This window comes from Lathamus discolor, chromosome 3, assembly GCF_037157495.1.
Source record: "Lathamus discolor isolate bLatDis1 chromosome 3, bLatDis1.hap1, whole genome shotgun sequence".
Classification (NCBI taxonomy): Eukaryota; Metazoa; Chordata; class Aves; order Psittaciformes; family Psittacidae; genus Lathamus; species Lathamus discolor.
In genome coordinates, this window is record NC_088886.1 from 20373456 (window position 1) to 20389440 (window position 15985).

Sequence of the window (15985 nt, forward strand, 5' to 3'; positions counted from 1 at the left end):
TTCCATCCCTTACCTGCCTCTCACTGGCTAACCCCAACTAGAGCAGGGGTTTATCATTCAGCAGACCTATGGCTGACAGCCTATACTTCTTCCTACACAATGACAGAGTGCTGAATAATAGGGAAGTACTCGATGAGAAACTAAGTGAATGTATCTACCAGTCTGTATCCCTTGTTTGAGAAATGGCAATTGTTAAGGAAGAGGAATCCATGATTTCGAATGAAATATTCATCCTTTACACTGCCTGTCTAATGAGAAACTCTCAAGGTACAACAAGGACATCCCATAATTAAAGTCCTCTCTGCAAATAATTTCCTTTTCTTTGCCATTCACCTGAAAGCCAGACTGCAGAGTTCATCTTTGATCATCAAAACCAGGTTTGGAGTTCTCAGGGTAATTTCAGAAGTGAGATTATTTAAAGATAATGTTTTGGAAATGCAGCTTTGGATTTAAGGCTCCTTTACATCACACTTCTCATCTCACGTGTAAACACAAAGCATCCTAATGTTCACTATGTCCAGCCAGGATTTTCTGTTCCACTCCCACTTACAACATGTGGCCTAATCTTTCAGTCTGGGTCACCCTCCACCCCATGCTGTCACATACAGATCAGTGGAGATGGAACCATGTTGAACCTCAACTTCCTCATTTCTTGACAATTTTACCACACAGCATGAAACCAAAAGGTACCAGAACCTAGAACCAGGGTGTCAACTTCAGATGTATCACATCCATGGCTCACAACTTTAATAGCCTACAGTCTTGGGGGGATGGGTTCCCAAACCACTTCCACCTTTGGAAAGCCCCCACAGAGCTCACATTTAGGAAGGCAGCTTGGTTCTTCTGAGCCAACACGGTCCCCATCTCTCTGCACTGCCAGCCAGCTGCTGGGATCAGCCTGGGGCAGACTCTCCAGCCACCAAACCACAGGGAACCAACAGGAAGGACTTGGGGAATTGTGCATCCTGGCACTGGCTAACAGCCGTTAACACCTTCTGGTGGCTGAGCACCTGCTAAACTGGGACTTCCACATTTCCATTTCCTCTTGTTAAAAGGGAACTCTCCTAAGCCAGTTTGAGAAGTCAGAGGTTAAAGGTCCCCATTCTGTTTCCAGCAGGGACAACAAGAGGTGCTGCTTAGGGAGAGCATGTGAGCCCAGTCTCTAACTGCAGAGCATTTCCTTACACTTCACCAGCCTGACAAAAGGATTAGGGATATTAGAGGGGACATTCCTGAATCATCCTGTAGTAGCCATTAATGGACCTGCTATGCATGAATTTGCCTAACTCTTTATTTGATCTGATCCAGCTGCCACTGAAGTAGCTCAGAAGGCAGACATGGTCCCAACATGTCTTTCCAGCTGTGCGTGGAAGTCCCTTCCCTTCTCCCTTTTAGTTGACAGTGCTGCTGTGTGCCCCCAGGTCTTGTACCACAGGTTTGGTGAATGACAGTTCAATACACAACAAACCCACCACCGCTGTGATTTTGCAAAACTTCGGCGGCTTACCTCTTTCCTCCCTTTCCCCCTACCAGAGTCCATCACTTGTAGTCTCCCCTCACAAGGCTGCTGCTCTGTTCCCTTGACCCTGTTAACTCCCCAGAACCCTTAACTTCACCATCTGCTTCCAAGTACCAGAACTGCACACAAAGCATTAAAGACAGCTATGCCAATTTTTTGCACACCAACAAAATGAGGGTCCTGGCCAGGGCAATTCTTCACTAGCAGTTTTATAGGGGGTTCCTCCCTTCACCCCTAAAAATTTTACCTAAGCTGGAGCTTCAGATTGCCTACAGGTGCTGTCTTCCTGCTGCTGTGATATGCTTTCAGGCATGCACATGAACGGGAACTGCAATTCCACTATGCTATCTTACAGCTGTCTGCTGTCCCCTCACAGAAAAAAAGCTTGCTTATTTAACAGAGTCACTCTGACCTTCTGCTGACTTGGTACTTACAAACATAAGAAACATGAGGAATTAAGCTAGCACCCACATATATTACGATCAGTATTTTCTTTGGCTACATATCTCCCTAAGAGAATCTAGTCTCAAAGAGAAAATAGCAACAGATGGAGAATATAAACCTTCCCAAACAGGCTGCCACAATGGCTCATCAGAATCAGGGTTTCTGCCAGACTATCAGAAACAAGGCCCCCCCTTTCTAGTTCAAATGTGTTTGCCCTTGAGAAGCACAGCCTTTCCATCAGGTGCAAGATCCCTACTGCCCTCCCCAGCTCCTTGTCAGCCAGCAAAGACACAGTCACTCCAGGAGTAAAACAGGTGAAGGCAGCTTTATTATCTTCCCCCAGGTGAAGGGGAAAGGTGACAACTTCAAGTGTTTGCTAGGAAGGAAGACAGCAGACCTATGGGTTTTTCTTTACAAAACTTTTCCTCTCTCACATATATATATGTCAGTTAAGATAGCCAACGGGGCTGTAAGGAGACAAAACATGCTTTACCTTGAGGACGAGAAGCTGCCTGTGACAGACGGTGAGGAAGGTGGTGTGGGGGAGGCTTCTTTCACAGCAGGTGACACAGAAGGTGGGGTAGAAGAAAGGACACTGGAGCTTGAGGGAGCTGCGTCATCAGAGTCACCTTGCAGAAGAGAATTCAAACTGTCTGGGATCATTGCACAGCACAACACATGCACACTGGGACAGCTCAGTCCCTTTGGTCATGCCCCTGATGCACAGGTTTTGTGCAGTCAATCCAGAGATCAGCTAGCCCATCACTTCTGACTGCCTCCACACTTAAACTGTGGGACTTTCTATGTTTGGGTAAGAGACAGGCACAGGCATTCACACTCCTCTGGGCTACCGCAGAGTGACCCACAGGAGGGCTGCCTCCACAGCAAAAGCTATGTGTAACCCAGGCCACAGCAATCTGCGTTTAATAGTGAAGCAATGTAAGAAACAATCCCAGTAGAGGAGGGAAAAAATATTCCTGACTAGAACTGCATTTGAAGAAGGAGAAAACATTGACAGAACAGCACTACCTCATGTCCATGTGTGTAAGTAGGCAGCGTCCCTCAGCTTTGCACTCTCCCGTTAAAAAAAAGTGTCCAAATTTGTTGTCACATTGGTGAACTGGCTGCCTATCCCAGAGTTCCCAGTGTTAGGCACATGTTTGAGACCGATTTTATTACGCAATTGAGCCCTAACTGTGTAGGAAGCGTAAGGAGACAGGCATGAACTTCCGATGAACCGCCTCCCCAGTTTGGAGCAAAAACCTCAAATAACCACAGCAGTGATAGCACCCCTCTGAGAACACACATAAGAAAAATTGGTGTTCGTACATGTATAAGTGGAACTTCCCTGGATGAGGGTGTGGTGATTGCAGCTGGCCTGAAGCTCCTTGTAAAACAACAACAGAAAGGTCCTCTCTCAAGAGAGAGGTCTCTCCTTCTGCAGACAGCTGCTGGGATTCAAGGTAATGGAACTGGGAGGTAGTGAGACCCAATTCCCCCTTACAAAACTCCAAGATGTCAGCAATGGACAAGTTTGTTCAGCCTGTGAAGTCAGGCTCCTACCACCTATAAGACACAGAGCACACATAGGATGCTTGTTACCTGATGTTGCAGAAGATTGTTCCACTATTCCAACCTTCACCACCTAGAGAGGGCAAAACAGAAGATCTCTGTGAAACATGAGACCCCTGAACTTCAGGAATCCCCAAACCAAGCTCATCTCTACAGCCCCCTAGCATTGTCCCTGCAAGTCAGAGTAGTGTTAAAGTATGTTAAAAAGTGAAGTCTAAGAGTCAGGCAGGTCCCAGCAGTGTCCAGCCAAACAGTACCAGCTCACAACCCTTCCCTGACCTATACAAAAGACAGCACAGAGCCCGTGGAGCCGTAGCAGACCTGCACAGCTCTGAATAAGCCTATTGTGAGCCCCAAGCTATGGCAACTACCATGCCTGCCTATGACACTTGCGGAACTAGCATAGGGAGGAGAAAGGAACATAAATATCCCCTTAGCATTGCTTTGATACACCTGCTAATTACAGACATATTGCTTCCACCACACCAGTGCAGCCACTTCTAGGGTGCAGCATAGCTGGGGCTTGTTAGAAAACCACAAAAGCAAAGTGTACTTTCTGATCAGAGTTTTCTGGTCTCTAAACAACAGAAGTATCTAGCAAAGAAGACAGAGCTCGTAGCAAAGCCTCTGGGCATAGACAGGGATAAACCACCGCATGGACAGGTCATATCGATCCCAATCTCACTGTAATAAGAATACAAATGTGTTCTGATATGGCCAACCACCAGCTAGGTTAATGATAAATGCCATGGGCAATAATTTGTGGAACAGAGCATGCTACAAAACAAAGCTCCCAAGGACACACTATGCCTAGAAAGATAAAATGACCCTTAGTGATATAAAAGCAGGGACCTCCTGTAGCAATCATCTGTACAGTGCAAAGGGATCATTACTCTCAATACTGCAGAGGAGAGACCCTTCTTAAGGTCCTTAAGAAACTTGTATTGAGCAGTAATGTCTACCTGTATAAATGCTGACAAATGGGAAAGAGCTGCAAAGGGATCTCAAGTCAATAAAACCTGCTTCAGAATAAAAAATGATGTCATACAGTCTATTTTAGTTTGAAAACAGCAGATTAAGTTCAGACACGACCATATATAGACCACATCTCTAGGGAGCACATTTCTGTGCTACAGAATCAAGAAAAAGGACCTAATCATTAGAAGCCAAAACCTTTGCACAGTTTGGAGTCAGGGGGGGTGTACGCTCAACACCAGATCCTGGAGAAGTGTCAGGCTCTCTGGTGGATTCTGTTTGTTCCAGTCTTGAAAAAGCCATAGTGAACTCAGCAGTGTGTGCAGAGGCTCCCTGAGGGGACACTGGTTTGGGAGGAGGCTGCAGCTCAGTTTGGCCGGTCTCCATCCAAAGGACAATAAATCAGGTTCTCGAGTTCAGCAGCCATTTGTTCTGTATTTGTTAATCCCCAAGAGGATGTTTCACACACTGTACACAGCTGCAAGCAAGAGGAGGTGAGGCAGAAGTTGGGGGAAGAACAAGCAACACAGAAAACTGCCTACCAGCCACCTTGATCTGCAAGCCAGACAGGAAATCTCTCTGGCCTCTTCCTCCTTGCTGACTAAAGATACTTGGTTCAGACACATGGAAGGAAGAAAAGGTTAAATACTTTCCCCTCCATTCAGGGAAGCACTTGAGACTGCTGCAGTCCCAACAATGCCTCCATCCAGGAATGCTGCAGCAGCCAGCCTCCTTTGCCTTCATGAAGGGGGCACGTCCTGTTAACTCCCTGGCAACTGGCACAACACAGGTGCACAACTGTGCAGTCTCACCGCCAGACTCAGGCTTTCACACCCAAACGAACCCCCTTGTGAGGCTCCACTCCCACCACTCCAGGGCCCAGCTGAGCAGCACAGCACTGCCCTGCTTGCTCCTGGGTCACAGACTGTGCAGCCCAGCTGCAGGACATCAGGTTTTGCACTCTAAAAGCCAACAGTGACCAGCAGACATCAGGAGTCACAAAACCAAATGTCACTAGGCTCCTGTCCTTCCTTCACCAACAGCTCCAGCAGGCTGCAACTGAGGGAAAGAGCTTCCATGTTCACCCTCAGACTTTGTGAGACACCTGCAACTGGCCTTTCAGAGTCTCTTCAGATGTGTCTCATGGGGAATTACTATGTCCGGAACACTTCAGAAGCAAGAATAAGCAGCACTGATTTGCCCTCACCATCAGTCTGTGCTTTCAAGACAAGTTTTGCTGGAAGCTGGCAGCATTATGCACACAACAGAGAAAGTTGCCACTGTCAGACAATCAAATCCATACTGGAAATGCACTGCTAATGTTTTAGAGCAACTGCACAAACACTGAGACCCATTTTCTTGCACATAACACTGAACTAGGCCCCAAAGAAAAGCATTGCAGAGCCTAGCAGCTATTGCGAGACAAGTCCAGGAGTTTCCAAGCTCTTCTGAGCTTTTTATGTTACTGGGAAAGGTGAAACTGCTGTTTTGTAACACCAGTTCTTCAGCAGCAATCACAGTTCATGGGATAGGCAAGGTCACAGCAAAGCTGATTAGCAGGGAACAAATCAGGAAGATGCAACTCTGCTTTTGCAGAAGACATCTTTCCTTCAGCAAACAAAAGTAGGTCGTCATCTCAGGAACAGGACAGAGAGAGACTCTCACTCTGAAGAGACACCAGAGTGAAAGCATGGTCAGCCTGAGGGCAAGAGAGACTGAGGTCTTTAAGCACTCTGGGATTTCAGATCAGCTCTGACGCACTAACAGGGATACAAATGGGAATGCACACAAGTCAGCTTAACACAGAGGGGGCAGAACAAGGCAGCCAGCATGCAAGAAGGAGAAGCTACAAAAGAGCAGCAAAAACTGTGAAGAGGACATCCAGTAGCTGAAGAGCAGTCAGGAAAAATCCTTTTGGCAGCAGGTCAATGACTTTATACCTAGAACTTAATGAATTGAAGAGCATGATCAAATAAGGGGAAGGAAGCTATAAAAGGCAAAGTATACCGTGCACAAAAGAGTGTGCACAGACTGACAGAAACACAAACACACTCCTGCCTACATACTCTGTACTTAGCCATCTGAGTTGGGAATGTTTAATGATAATGACAGGAGGAAAAGCCAGGGACTGCTACCCCAAACACATATTCACATAATGAAATTCATTAAATAGCTACTGCCCAAGTCTCGAACTTAACAGTGGTATAAAGTGATCTCCCTGGTGGGAAGTACTTTGCACTTCCCAGAAGTAGACGAGGACTGGAGACCATTCATGACAAACACACAGAATACTGACACTGAAATAGCAAATTTGGCCACATCCAACACCCAGGGCGATAACTGGGCACAGCAATATTGACATCAGGTTTCCAGGAACACACCACCTTCCTCCACATGCAGCCCAGCAGTAATCCTCCACTATGTAGGTGCTTTGGTCCGCAGCAAAAGACAGGCTGTGGATCAGAGCACTTCAGCATCACACTTTCCTCTCTGTATTGAATGAGCAAGGCTATGGTGCCTGCTTCAGTGCCTACAGGCATGCAGCACAGAGCTGCCCAGAGCCACCTGCCAGGAAAGCAAAATATACCCTTTACTTTGTTGAGGGATTGTAGAGGCTTGCTTACATCCCAGGCAGATGCATCAACTATCAGATGCTCAGGCTGACACTCTGCCTTAGAGCACTCACTGCTCCTGCTCTACCCCAGAAACCTGATATATTTAGGTTAACACTTGTGGATGTATAATAGCTGGCTTGAGACAGCATAACTAAGACAACACTCACCCCAACAAACGGAATGAACTTCTGCGAAGATTCTTCATCAGGGCTAAAGGCAAAGAGAAAAGAGGTGTTATCAGCTTGCTTCCTCACTGGACACAATACTCACTTCATATGTTGCATTCAAGCATGCAGCAGGGACGGACAGTATGCAAGCGCCAGTCCAATGTCTCCTCTCAAGGCCCCCTGCCAGCACGCTAAGAATCTGCATGGGTGGGGAAGAGCACGCAGCTTACGGCACATCTCTCAGGGGAAAGGTCTCTTCCTCCCTCCCTCACGCTTGACAGAGAAACATGCTTTAATGGCATTGCAGTCATTACAGACACACAACCTCCTACTGCAAGGAAATGGATCTGTGCCACAACAACACTGAGAACTGTGCGTTACTTACTAGTACCTGAAGCGCTCTGCACGCATGGCCTTCACGCGTCCCACCTTTGGAGTCATGTGCCATACCTTGCATATCCCAGCATCGCTAAAGCAGTTAGCCTGCCACAGGGTTACAAGCTGTGACACGTGGTTATTTGTATAGCACTAGCAAGTACGTGTACACACACACACTCATGCACACAGATACATGTTCCCTGACACTGGGAGCTTGCAGTCCCCTAGACAGGCACACTAGAGAGGTTGGGCACCAGAGCACACTGGGTAGATCAGGACACCAACTCGAGAACAGCAAACAGCTATACCAAACCGAACAAAACGCACACCATGTCCCAGAAACAACTGAAGACGACACTACACATGTTTTGAAAGCAGGAAGGCATCAGCCCTTCCTGCTCTGGCCCTGCCCGGGATTCAGAAGCCAGAGGGTGGAAAAGGGCCAGCAACAAAAGCCACAGTCAAACCTAGCAGGAATTAGGGAGAGATCCAACAAAGACAAGAAGGGGAAGACCTGAGTGAGGATGTAGGCAGGCTGGGGGGGGCCTGCAGAACCTCTGCTTCCTTCAAGGGCACAGAGATGAAGGGACCCACAGGGCAAGGAGAGGACTGCAGAAGCATGTCCATGAACTACGATTCAGCACTAGAAGTGACTACATCGGCAAGACACAAAACATTTCTCAGTGGCCAAGCAAAGGAAACAGGTAGGAAGTGGACAAACACTGAGAATTCTCATGTTTCTCTTGTGCATCCCTCATAGCTTGGAGCACTGCAACGTTCAACTTCGTTTGACCATCCATCATTTCCTTCACCCAGAGTATTGCTGGGTAGAGCACAAACACTTCAGGAAAGCAGGTATTTCTGTGCTGTTTCCAGCAGAGATCAAAAATCCATCAAATGCACCAAGGTTGCTAACCGTTGTCCAATTAGCACAGTTTCCTCTAAGCCCTATGGAAAGAATGGCATAGACCTGCAGCAAACACGACCTAGCCAGAGCTCCTTCCTGGTCCAAAGCAGAGCGTGCTTGTGTAAACAGCCTCTCGCTTTGTCTCAGCTCTGCTTACCTATTCCTAAGGTAAGGCCAGGGGCTTTGTTCCCTTCCTACCTCATGACCTCAGGCACTGCACCTTCATTCTTCCCCCAAAACACATGACAAAATGACCAAGTCCCCAATTCTGCGATGGAAGCCAGAAAGGTTGCATCTTTCCAAACACAGCTGCAGACTCCCCAGCAATAGATCTCCTACAAACATGACGCTTCCAGCTCCAGTTTTGCAAAGGGAAACAAGAAACATGCAGAGCTGTTGGGAGAAACACAGAACAGAACAACTTTCTTCTCATTTCTTCAGCTCCATGGGCTGAGAAGCAGCCAGAAGTGAGTCCCACTGACCAAGTGATGGGAGCATAATAGTCTCCCAAGCATCTCAGCTACTGGATGGCTTTGCTCCGAGCTCTCAAAAGCAAACCATATCCAACTCCAGCAGAAAACTCATTTTTGTTCCACCGGGAGCTGAGACTCCCACTGAGGAGAGCTCAGGGACAATTCTGAAATAAATAATTTGCTCAGCCACCATTTATCACAGCTCACAATGATGCACAGATGGTTCCTGAAGCAATCCAGCTGGATTTCAGCTCAGCTAGTCTAGTCCTTTCACACATCTTTGGAACTCTGATCTTGCACATGTGCCTCTGAAAACACAGCTTATCAAAGCAGCTGCTCTTCATGTGGATGAAAGGAAAGCTGAGATGACTGTGCTTGTTCTTCACCCATTCTTTTATGCTCTTTCCTGATTCTTGTCCTTCGGGATCCCATAGTATTAATCCAGAGTCCTTTCACCTTGGTGATGGTCTCTTCTATTCCTCCTACCACAGCCCTGAGACTAAAATATCCCCTGTCTCTGACAAGGCAGTCTCCCCCTTATACCTTGGCTGCACAGATTCCCTGTGAGATCTTCTACCCCCCCAAGCCATGTCCAAGGCATTAATTTTATCCATAGGGCCCTGGTATCTCAGCTGTAATTTAAAGCCAGGCCTGACTGCCATTTGTGATGTGTAACAGTATTACTGATACTTCACCTTTGTAATTCTGGGGAAAAGTAAAAACAACAACCCACAAACACATTCTGAGGAAAACCAAAAACCAGACCTATGCAGAGAGACTAGACAGAAAGTCCTTATCTGGAATGGGGAGCTCTCTAATCAGTGTTTTTCCTTGGGCAAAATCCATCCACCTGCAGTCAGTCCTTGAAAGGTAAACTGTCCAGAAATGGACTTGCAGGGTCGCCCCCTACAACAAGAAATTAATTCAGATTGAACAAAGACAGATAGTCAGACTTCTGGTTTAGGACTCCTGGAAAGGACAAGCCACCACATCACCAGGAGTCACCCACCTGACAACGAGAAGTAATCATCTCTCACACTTTTGTGGCAAAGTACAAACTAAGCTGCAAAGCACTCAGGTATTACAGTAAGAGGCCCTGAACAGTCACAGCAGTTATGCCAGTTATTAGCCTTTTCATAAGATTTTATTTAACATTTAAGCAACCCAAAACAGATTTCCTAGCAGGAGCGTCTCGAGTACGACCTTTATTCGAGGCAAGTGCTGCAGGGGTGCAACAGGAAAGAGGGGACTTTTACTGAAGGACTAACAGGCCTTTAAGCCACTTCAGGCTAGGCACTATACCAACAACTCTCCAAGGTTCATCTTTGGTATGAAGCATCTTTCTTTCCCACTGGGCAACTATAGCTGTCTGCTGGCTAACACTGTCCCTGCTCCACAAGTCTCCAGTGATCAAACTCTCCAATACGACAGAACAACCCCAGGTCCCCATGACACATCAGGCAAGTCACCTCTCTGCTTCCTCATGAAACTCACGTCCAGCGCCCTTCTTGTTCCTACAGCTGGTTGGACATAACGCAACAGGACATCCAGCATTTTGTGAGCTTTGACTCTTCCCTTATGCACTGCTCTGCCAGGAAAAGGGCACAAGTAAACTCCTGTTATGTTCCTACCAACTGCCCAAAGAGGTTCATGCAGCAACCGGCCAGATGATATGGGCACTGCTGAGCCAGAGAAGGGACAGGATCCATCTTCACCAGCTATGTCCATGTTCAGCAACTGCTGCAGGGTGTGTTTTAGAAGCAGCACTCAAGAGAAATGACTGGACTGTGCCCAGCCGCTGTCCTGCAGAGCCTCAGAAACACACAGCAGGCAGAAAACAGTGTCATGTGGTTTCCTACTCCCCAGGAACCCCCCAGTGCAAGGCACTTATGCTCCAGGGAGCAAGAGTTGAGGAAGTGCTCTACAAAACATAAGAGTGAAGAGCTTAGTAAATGTGTAATTAGTTAGGAAATGACCCAGCCCTTGCCCTGACAAGCAAGTAATGCTTTCATTTCCAACAGCCATGCTGCTCCCCAGATTTGTGCAAGGGCTATCCAGAAGCCACATGTCATGAGCTGTGCTTGACACTGAATTATAGTGAGTGACACCAGCCCAGGTTCACAGAACTTATCAGAAATCCAGCCACACTGGGAAGGAGTGTCTGTCAAGCCTCAGATCTGAAATATCGCAAGGTTTCATTCATGAAAGCAATGCAGAGAGATATCAGCATCAATGATACACCCCTCCTAGTGAGAGGGTCACCTCTGCCACTATGGTCTCAGCTCCCCAGATGTTGCCCAGACTGCAGTGTTCTTGACAATTCAGTAACCAGTAATTCTCCCAGTGCTCACAGACAAACTCAGTCACCCAATGTAACGCAGAGCAGCTGAAATGGCAATTCATTTCCTTTCTGAACCCCTTCCTCATCAACAGCCCCCTTTATTTCAGGTAAGGTCAGCAGATGCTCCAAAAGAATGGACAAAGCTTTCACACCACTGCAGTCCATCACAGGCAGTACATGCGCCAACCTTTCGCCATGACAAACAGAACAAAGGGACAAGAAGGAGAGCGGAGGTAAGTCAAAGTAGGGATAGCTGGCAATAAAGTTGTAAAGCAGCTCATCACATACAGCTATGTCCTAAAGGCTGGCTTGGCTTTTCTTGGACCACCAGGGCTTGTTTAACAGAGCAAATGCTAGGATACTGGGAGATTTGTCTTGCAATGAATTTGTAGGTACCACTGCTGTTTCTACATGGACCACTGCCTTGAAAGCTGGCCTTGGAGACAGCATTCACCCCTGGCCTTGAGGAAAAGGGAGTTACAGTAATTTTGTGAACTGAGGACAAAATAAACAATGTTCAATAATCATATGATTTGAAGTAGGGGACCCTGCAGAGCAGAAGGGTCTTGTAGGTAGCTCGGAGAGCACAACTCCACTGCTAGCATACATCTGTCTCCTCTTTCTTAAGCTCAGAGAAGTCCCATAGCCTGCCAGCAAGAGACTAATCTTCAGTTTTTTAGACTAGAGGAAGAAGATTTGCTGGTCTGCACTTAAGACACTGCACAGCTGAACCCCACCCTGAGCCGCCGAGTGCCATCTACAGCACTCCAGTTACAACAGATGGGAACTGAAAAGCTCAGTTCTGATGCTTTTGGAGCTACACTGTATTCTCTGATGACTAGGAAGAAAGGAAGAAAAAACCCCTTGCCTTCTTTTTGTTTTACTGCTCAAAGCTACTCTTTCTCAATAACCCCTTTATTTCCATTCAATCTACATCCTGGGAACCTGTATGTGTGGTCCAAAGGCAGAGCAGTCATTGTCAACAACACATTCTGACAGCAGATGCCACAGTTTCAAAGCAGCAAGCAGAATTTAATCTAAAGCACAAATTGTGCATCCCAGACCTGCAGGAACTGTTAAACAAGGCTCAAAAGACAAGTTCATGGGGGAAAAGAGGCAGGAGATAGGAGAGGGAACCTAAAAGGAACTGATACCTTAAGGTAAAATCAAAATGAAAGCTCTTTTTCCTTTTCAGAAAGCAACCAAAGAAAGAGATAAATATGTTATTATACTTACAGCAAAGTGATGCATTAATTTAATTGCGCTAATGGAGACACAATTTCTGTGCTGTTCGTCACAATACACTCCCTAAACTGCTGCCAACGACAGAGAGCTGCAGTTCTAAAGAAAGCCACACGGGGAGGTAGCTGTCCATCACTCCATGGGAGAGCGTGTTCCTCTAACACACTCTCTCTCCAGTTTGCTCATGGGGTACTTAGCTGAAAGCAGAAATTACTTTAAAGTGGACACAACAGAAACTAACAGATACTGTAGGCTGTGCCACGAGCCTGACTACAAGTCTCAGCGATCTCTCTTCCAAGTAACCATCTGCAGGGTCTGATCCTGATTTAAGTCTATTGACAGCTTCAGATATGGTACCACCAAGTCCAAAGGGTCTAAAATCCAAATGGGTCATCACCCCAGCTTGGTTAAGCAGTCATACACACTGCTCGGGAGCTAAATACTGTGTGCTGCTGAAGTACATTTCAGAGTTTTTCAGCAAAGTACCAAACTGAGGTTTTGAGGCACATTCGAAACTGAAAATGATTAAATGTGTGTTAATGACAAAAACGAACCTATAACAGAATGGAGAAGGCAGTGGAGAGCAGTGCAGAACCCAGTAACCAAAGGATTTGGAGAAAGAACAAGGCAGCCACCAGAATGGATTCACACTGCACTAAGGGTGTCTGAGCTCCATGCTGGTAACTAAGGTAAGTCTCCACACCAAAAACAAAATGAAAGCTTGAAGCTAAGTGCTTCAAGTACCCTGTGGCTCTCCGAACATCACCTTTATCAGGTTAACATCACAGAAGTTAACAAACACATGAAGAGTGTGCACTCTTCTTAATGGACTAGTCAGTCTGGAAATACTTTCCCTAGGAGACCATGAAGAATGGGCTAAATGCTACTGAATCACTTCAGCAAAGTAATGTAGAGCAGACACAGGAATGAAACATTAATACACAATGAGCATTTCCAAAAAGAGGGGGAAAAAAGTGACTCTATCCACACCTTTAATTCCTTCCAGTTCATAAGCAAAGGAGGCACCAATGGGGGATGTTAACAGACCAAAAATGAAAAATCAGCTATAGCATGGGAAGGGTAGTAATTAACAATTAATAGCATCCATGTCTCACAGGAGATTGCTAGTCCTTAAATGATTGCTAGTCCTTTGTCCTGCTCTCAGAAATAATTGGGATGTATGTTGGAGTCCATTATTCTCATCTGTGCCTCAGAAACAATGCATCTCTGCCCTTCAGTGACAATTAATCCTGTTCCTGGACCATGGCCACATGAGGCTCTACATTCTTCTGAAACCTTGTTTTCAGACCCCAATCCTTCCTCCTAAGGATGTTTATCCCTGAAGAGAAGTTGAAATAAAACCTGGCGAATGTCAGCCCTCCCCAGTAGGAATCATGGTAGTCTGCAACTGCCAATCAACAAGGAATTTGTCTCTCCTGTGAAAAGCTCTGCTATTTACACTCTAAAAAGAATGTGTTTCAGTTCCCCCAACACCCATGTAAAAAGGCCAGATCTCATGGAAGATACTTAGGGTGAGAATGCACAGTCCAGTCTTACTCACCCAACGTCTCTGTGGTAAGAGATCTCTGGAACCTAAGCAGATATAATTTGTCCATTCCTCCATCCTGCCTCGTCCCCACTTCCCCAAACCTCTCATGTCTTCAAAGAAGTCACTGCACTTAAAATAACTACACTGCTGTAGATTTGCTGTTATCTAAATGGGACATACCACTGGGTGCAGACTGCTGTAAGGCTCCCAGGGTGTTTGCAATTTGGAGTGACTTTAAGACTGCTGGCACACAAGATGAGAAAAGCACTTTGCTTTCAACCTGATGTTCACTCTGGAGAGTAAGTATTACGTTAGTGACATACCTTTTCTGCTTGTATGTCAGCATGGCTTCAGCAATGGGCAACTGGTGTGCACAGTTTGCACCTGCTATATACTGCGTTATCCGGGAGACAACATCAGGTGTTTCTTGAACTGCAATAGAACAAAGACAAAGTAATTTAAGTGACTTCTCAGACCATCGCCAGCACTGTCCTCCATCTGTCTGACCAAAAGCAAACATCCTACAAGAGCACCAAGGTAAAAACATTAGGAAGACACACTGGATTCACAGACATCTGTACGCATCATTATTGACTGAAGTATTATGGTTATTTTATATTTGTGAAAGTGCTTTTTTTTTTGGAAAGTGCTTACCTGCCCAGAGTCAGTTTTAGACTTTTTGTACCTTGACTGTAGGTATCTGCTGAAGAACATGCCTAGCCATTTCTTCCAGGGCCTTGGTGAGCTGCTCTGCTCACACCAGTATTTGAGTTACCTGATTTCCTAATGAACTCATGGCCTTGCTGAGTTAACTGGAAAGACTGAGAGCCACACAAGGGTAGGAAGAGCACAAAGATCACATGTGTAGCAGCAAGCATGCTCCAGATCTGTGGGACTGTGTTTAATTCAAGTTGACAGGAAGACATTTCCTAAATGCCTTTCATATTTCTTTGGTTTTAAGCAAAGAGCCACTACTGTGAGATCAAGGGAATGCAAGCGAGTATCACCAAGCACGTATCACCACAATACCTTAATGGACATTTTAACTTAAACACTTTGAATTTGAACAGTGAACTGTGAAGAATTAGGATTCTTCACCATATCAATATATGACATTACAGTGTTTCAGTGCAGTTCTCGCTGCACAGATGAAAATGGAGAACCTAAAAAGTCTGGACTACACAAAAATGAGTCTGAATTTTCCTCATAGCAGTCAGACAAATAAATAAGGGCTGCAGCATACAACCAACTAAGGAACAGATACGGATCTCTCTGGATTTGCATAGCTAATGAAGTATTCCTAACCCAGACACAAAAAACAAGTCTATATTGACATCTGTCTGCATTCCCAAGTGCAGCAGGGAATGAAAAGAAACCAGTTCCAGAAATCTGTTCCTCCACAAGCTTAGAATCAAAGAAAAGCCTAGGTTAGATGGCATACCAGGAGATCTCTAGTCCAGCATCTTGCTTCAAACAAGGCTAAAACTTCACCTTTATAACAGGCTGCCCAAGGACTTGTCCAGCCAAGTTCCCATTTGCTGGAAAAATCTCTGAACAATCAACTGTGAAGATGTCTCTCTTGCCTCCTCTTATGGCTAGAGGACTTCTAAGAGCACCCTGGGAGCTCCAGGCACTCGGCAATTCCAACAGGAGCGCCACACAACAACCTCCCCACCCTCCTAGTGATCCAAAATCTCCAAAGCTTTTCCCTTCTAGTGAAATTTCTGTATGGGGATATGCTGCCATGAGGACATCGCTCCTCATTCAAGTCTCAAGCCTTCAACGTAGCCCTAAATGTCAGAT

At 46.1% G+C, this 15985-nt stretch overlaps 1 protein-coding gene across 5 annotated transcripts in view; it reads right to left on the reverse strand.

The window, feature by feature from the left end:
• Positions 1-15985, reverse strand: part of PACS2 (phosphofurin acidic cluster sorting protein 2) — an 81196-nt gene that overhangs the window by 9411 nt on the left and 55800 nt on the right. For all 5 annotated transcript variants that reach the window (XM_065673915.1, XM_065673912.1, XM_065673911.1 and 2 more), the window contains exons 18-21: positions 14506-14614; positions 7293-7335; positions 3566-3608; positions 2457-2592 (exon numbers count right to left, since the gene is read on the reverse strand). In XM_065673915.1, the coding sequence (XP_065529987.1) occupies positions 2457-2592; positions 3566-3608; positions 7293-7335; positions 14506-14614 (331 nt within the window). The remainder of the gene's footprint in view (positions 1-2456; positions 2593-3565; positions 3609-7292; positions 7336-14505; positions 14615-15985) is intronic.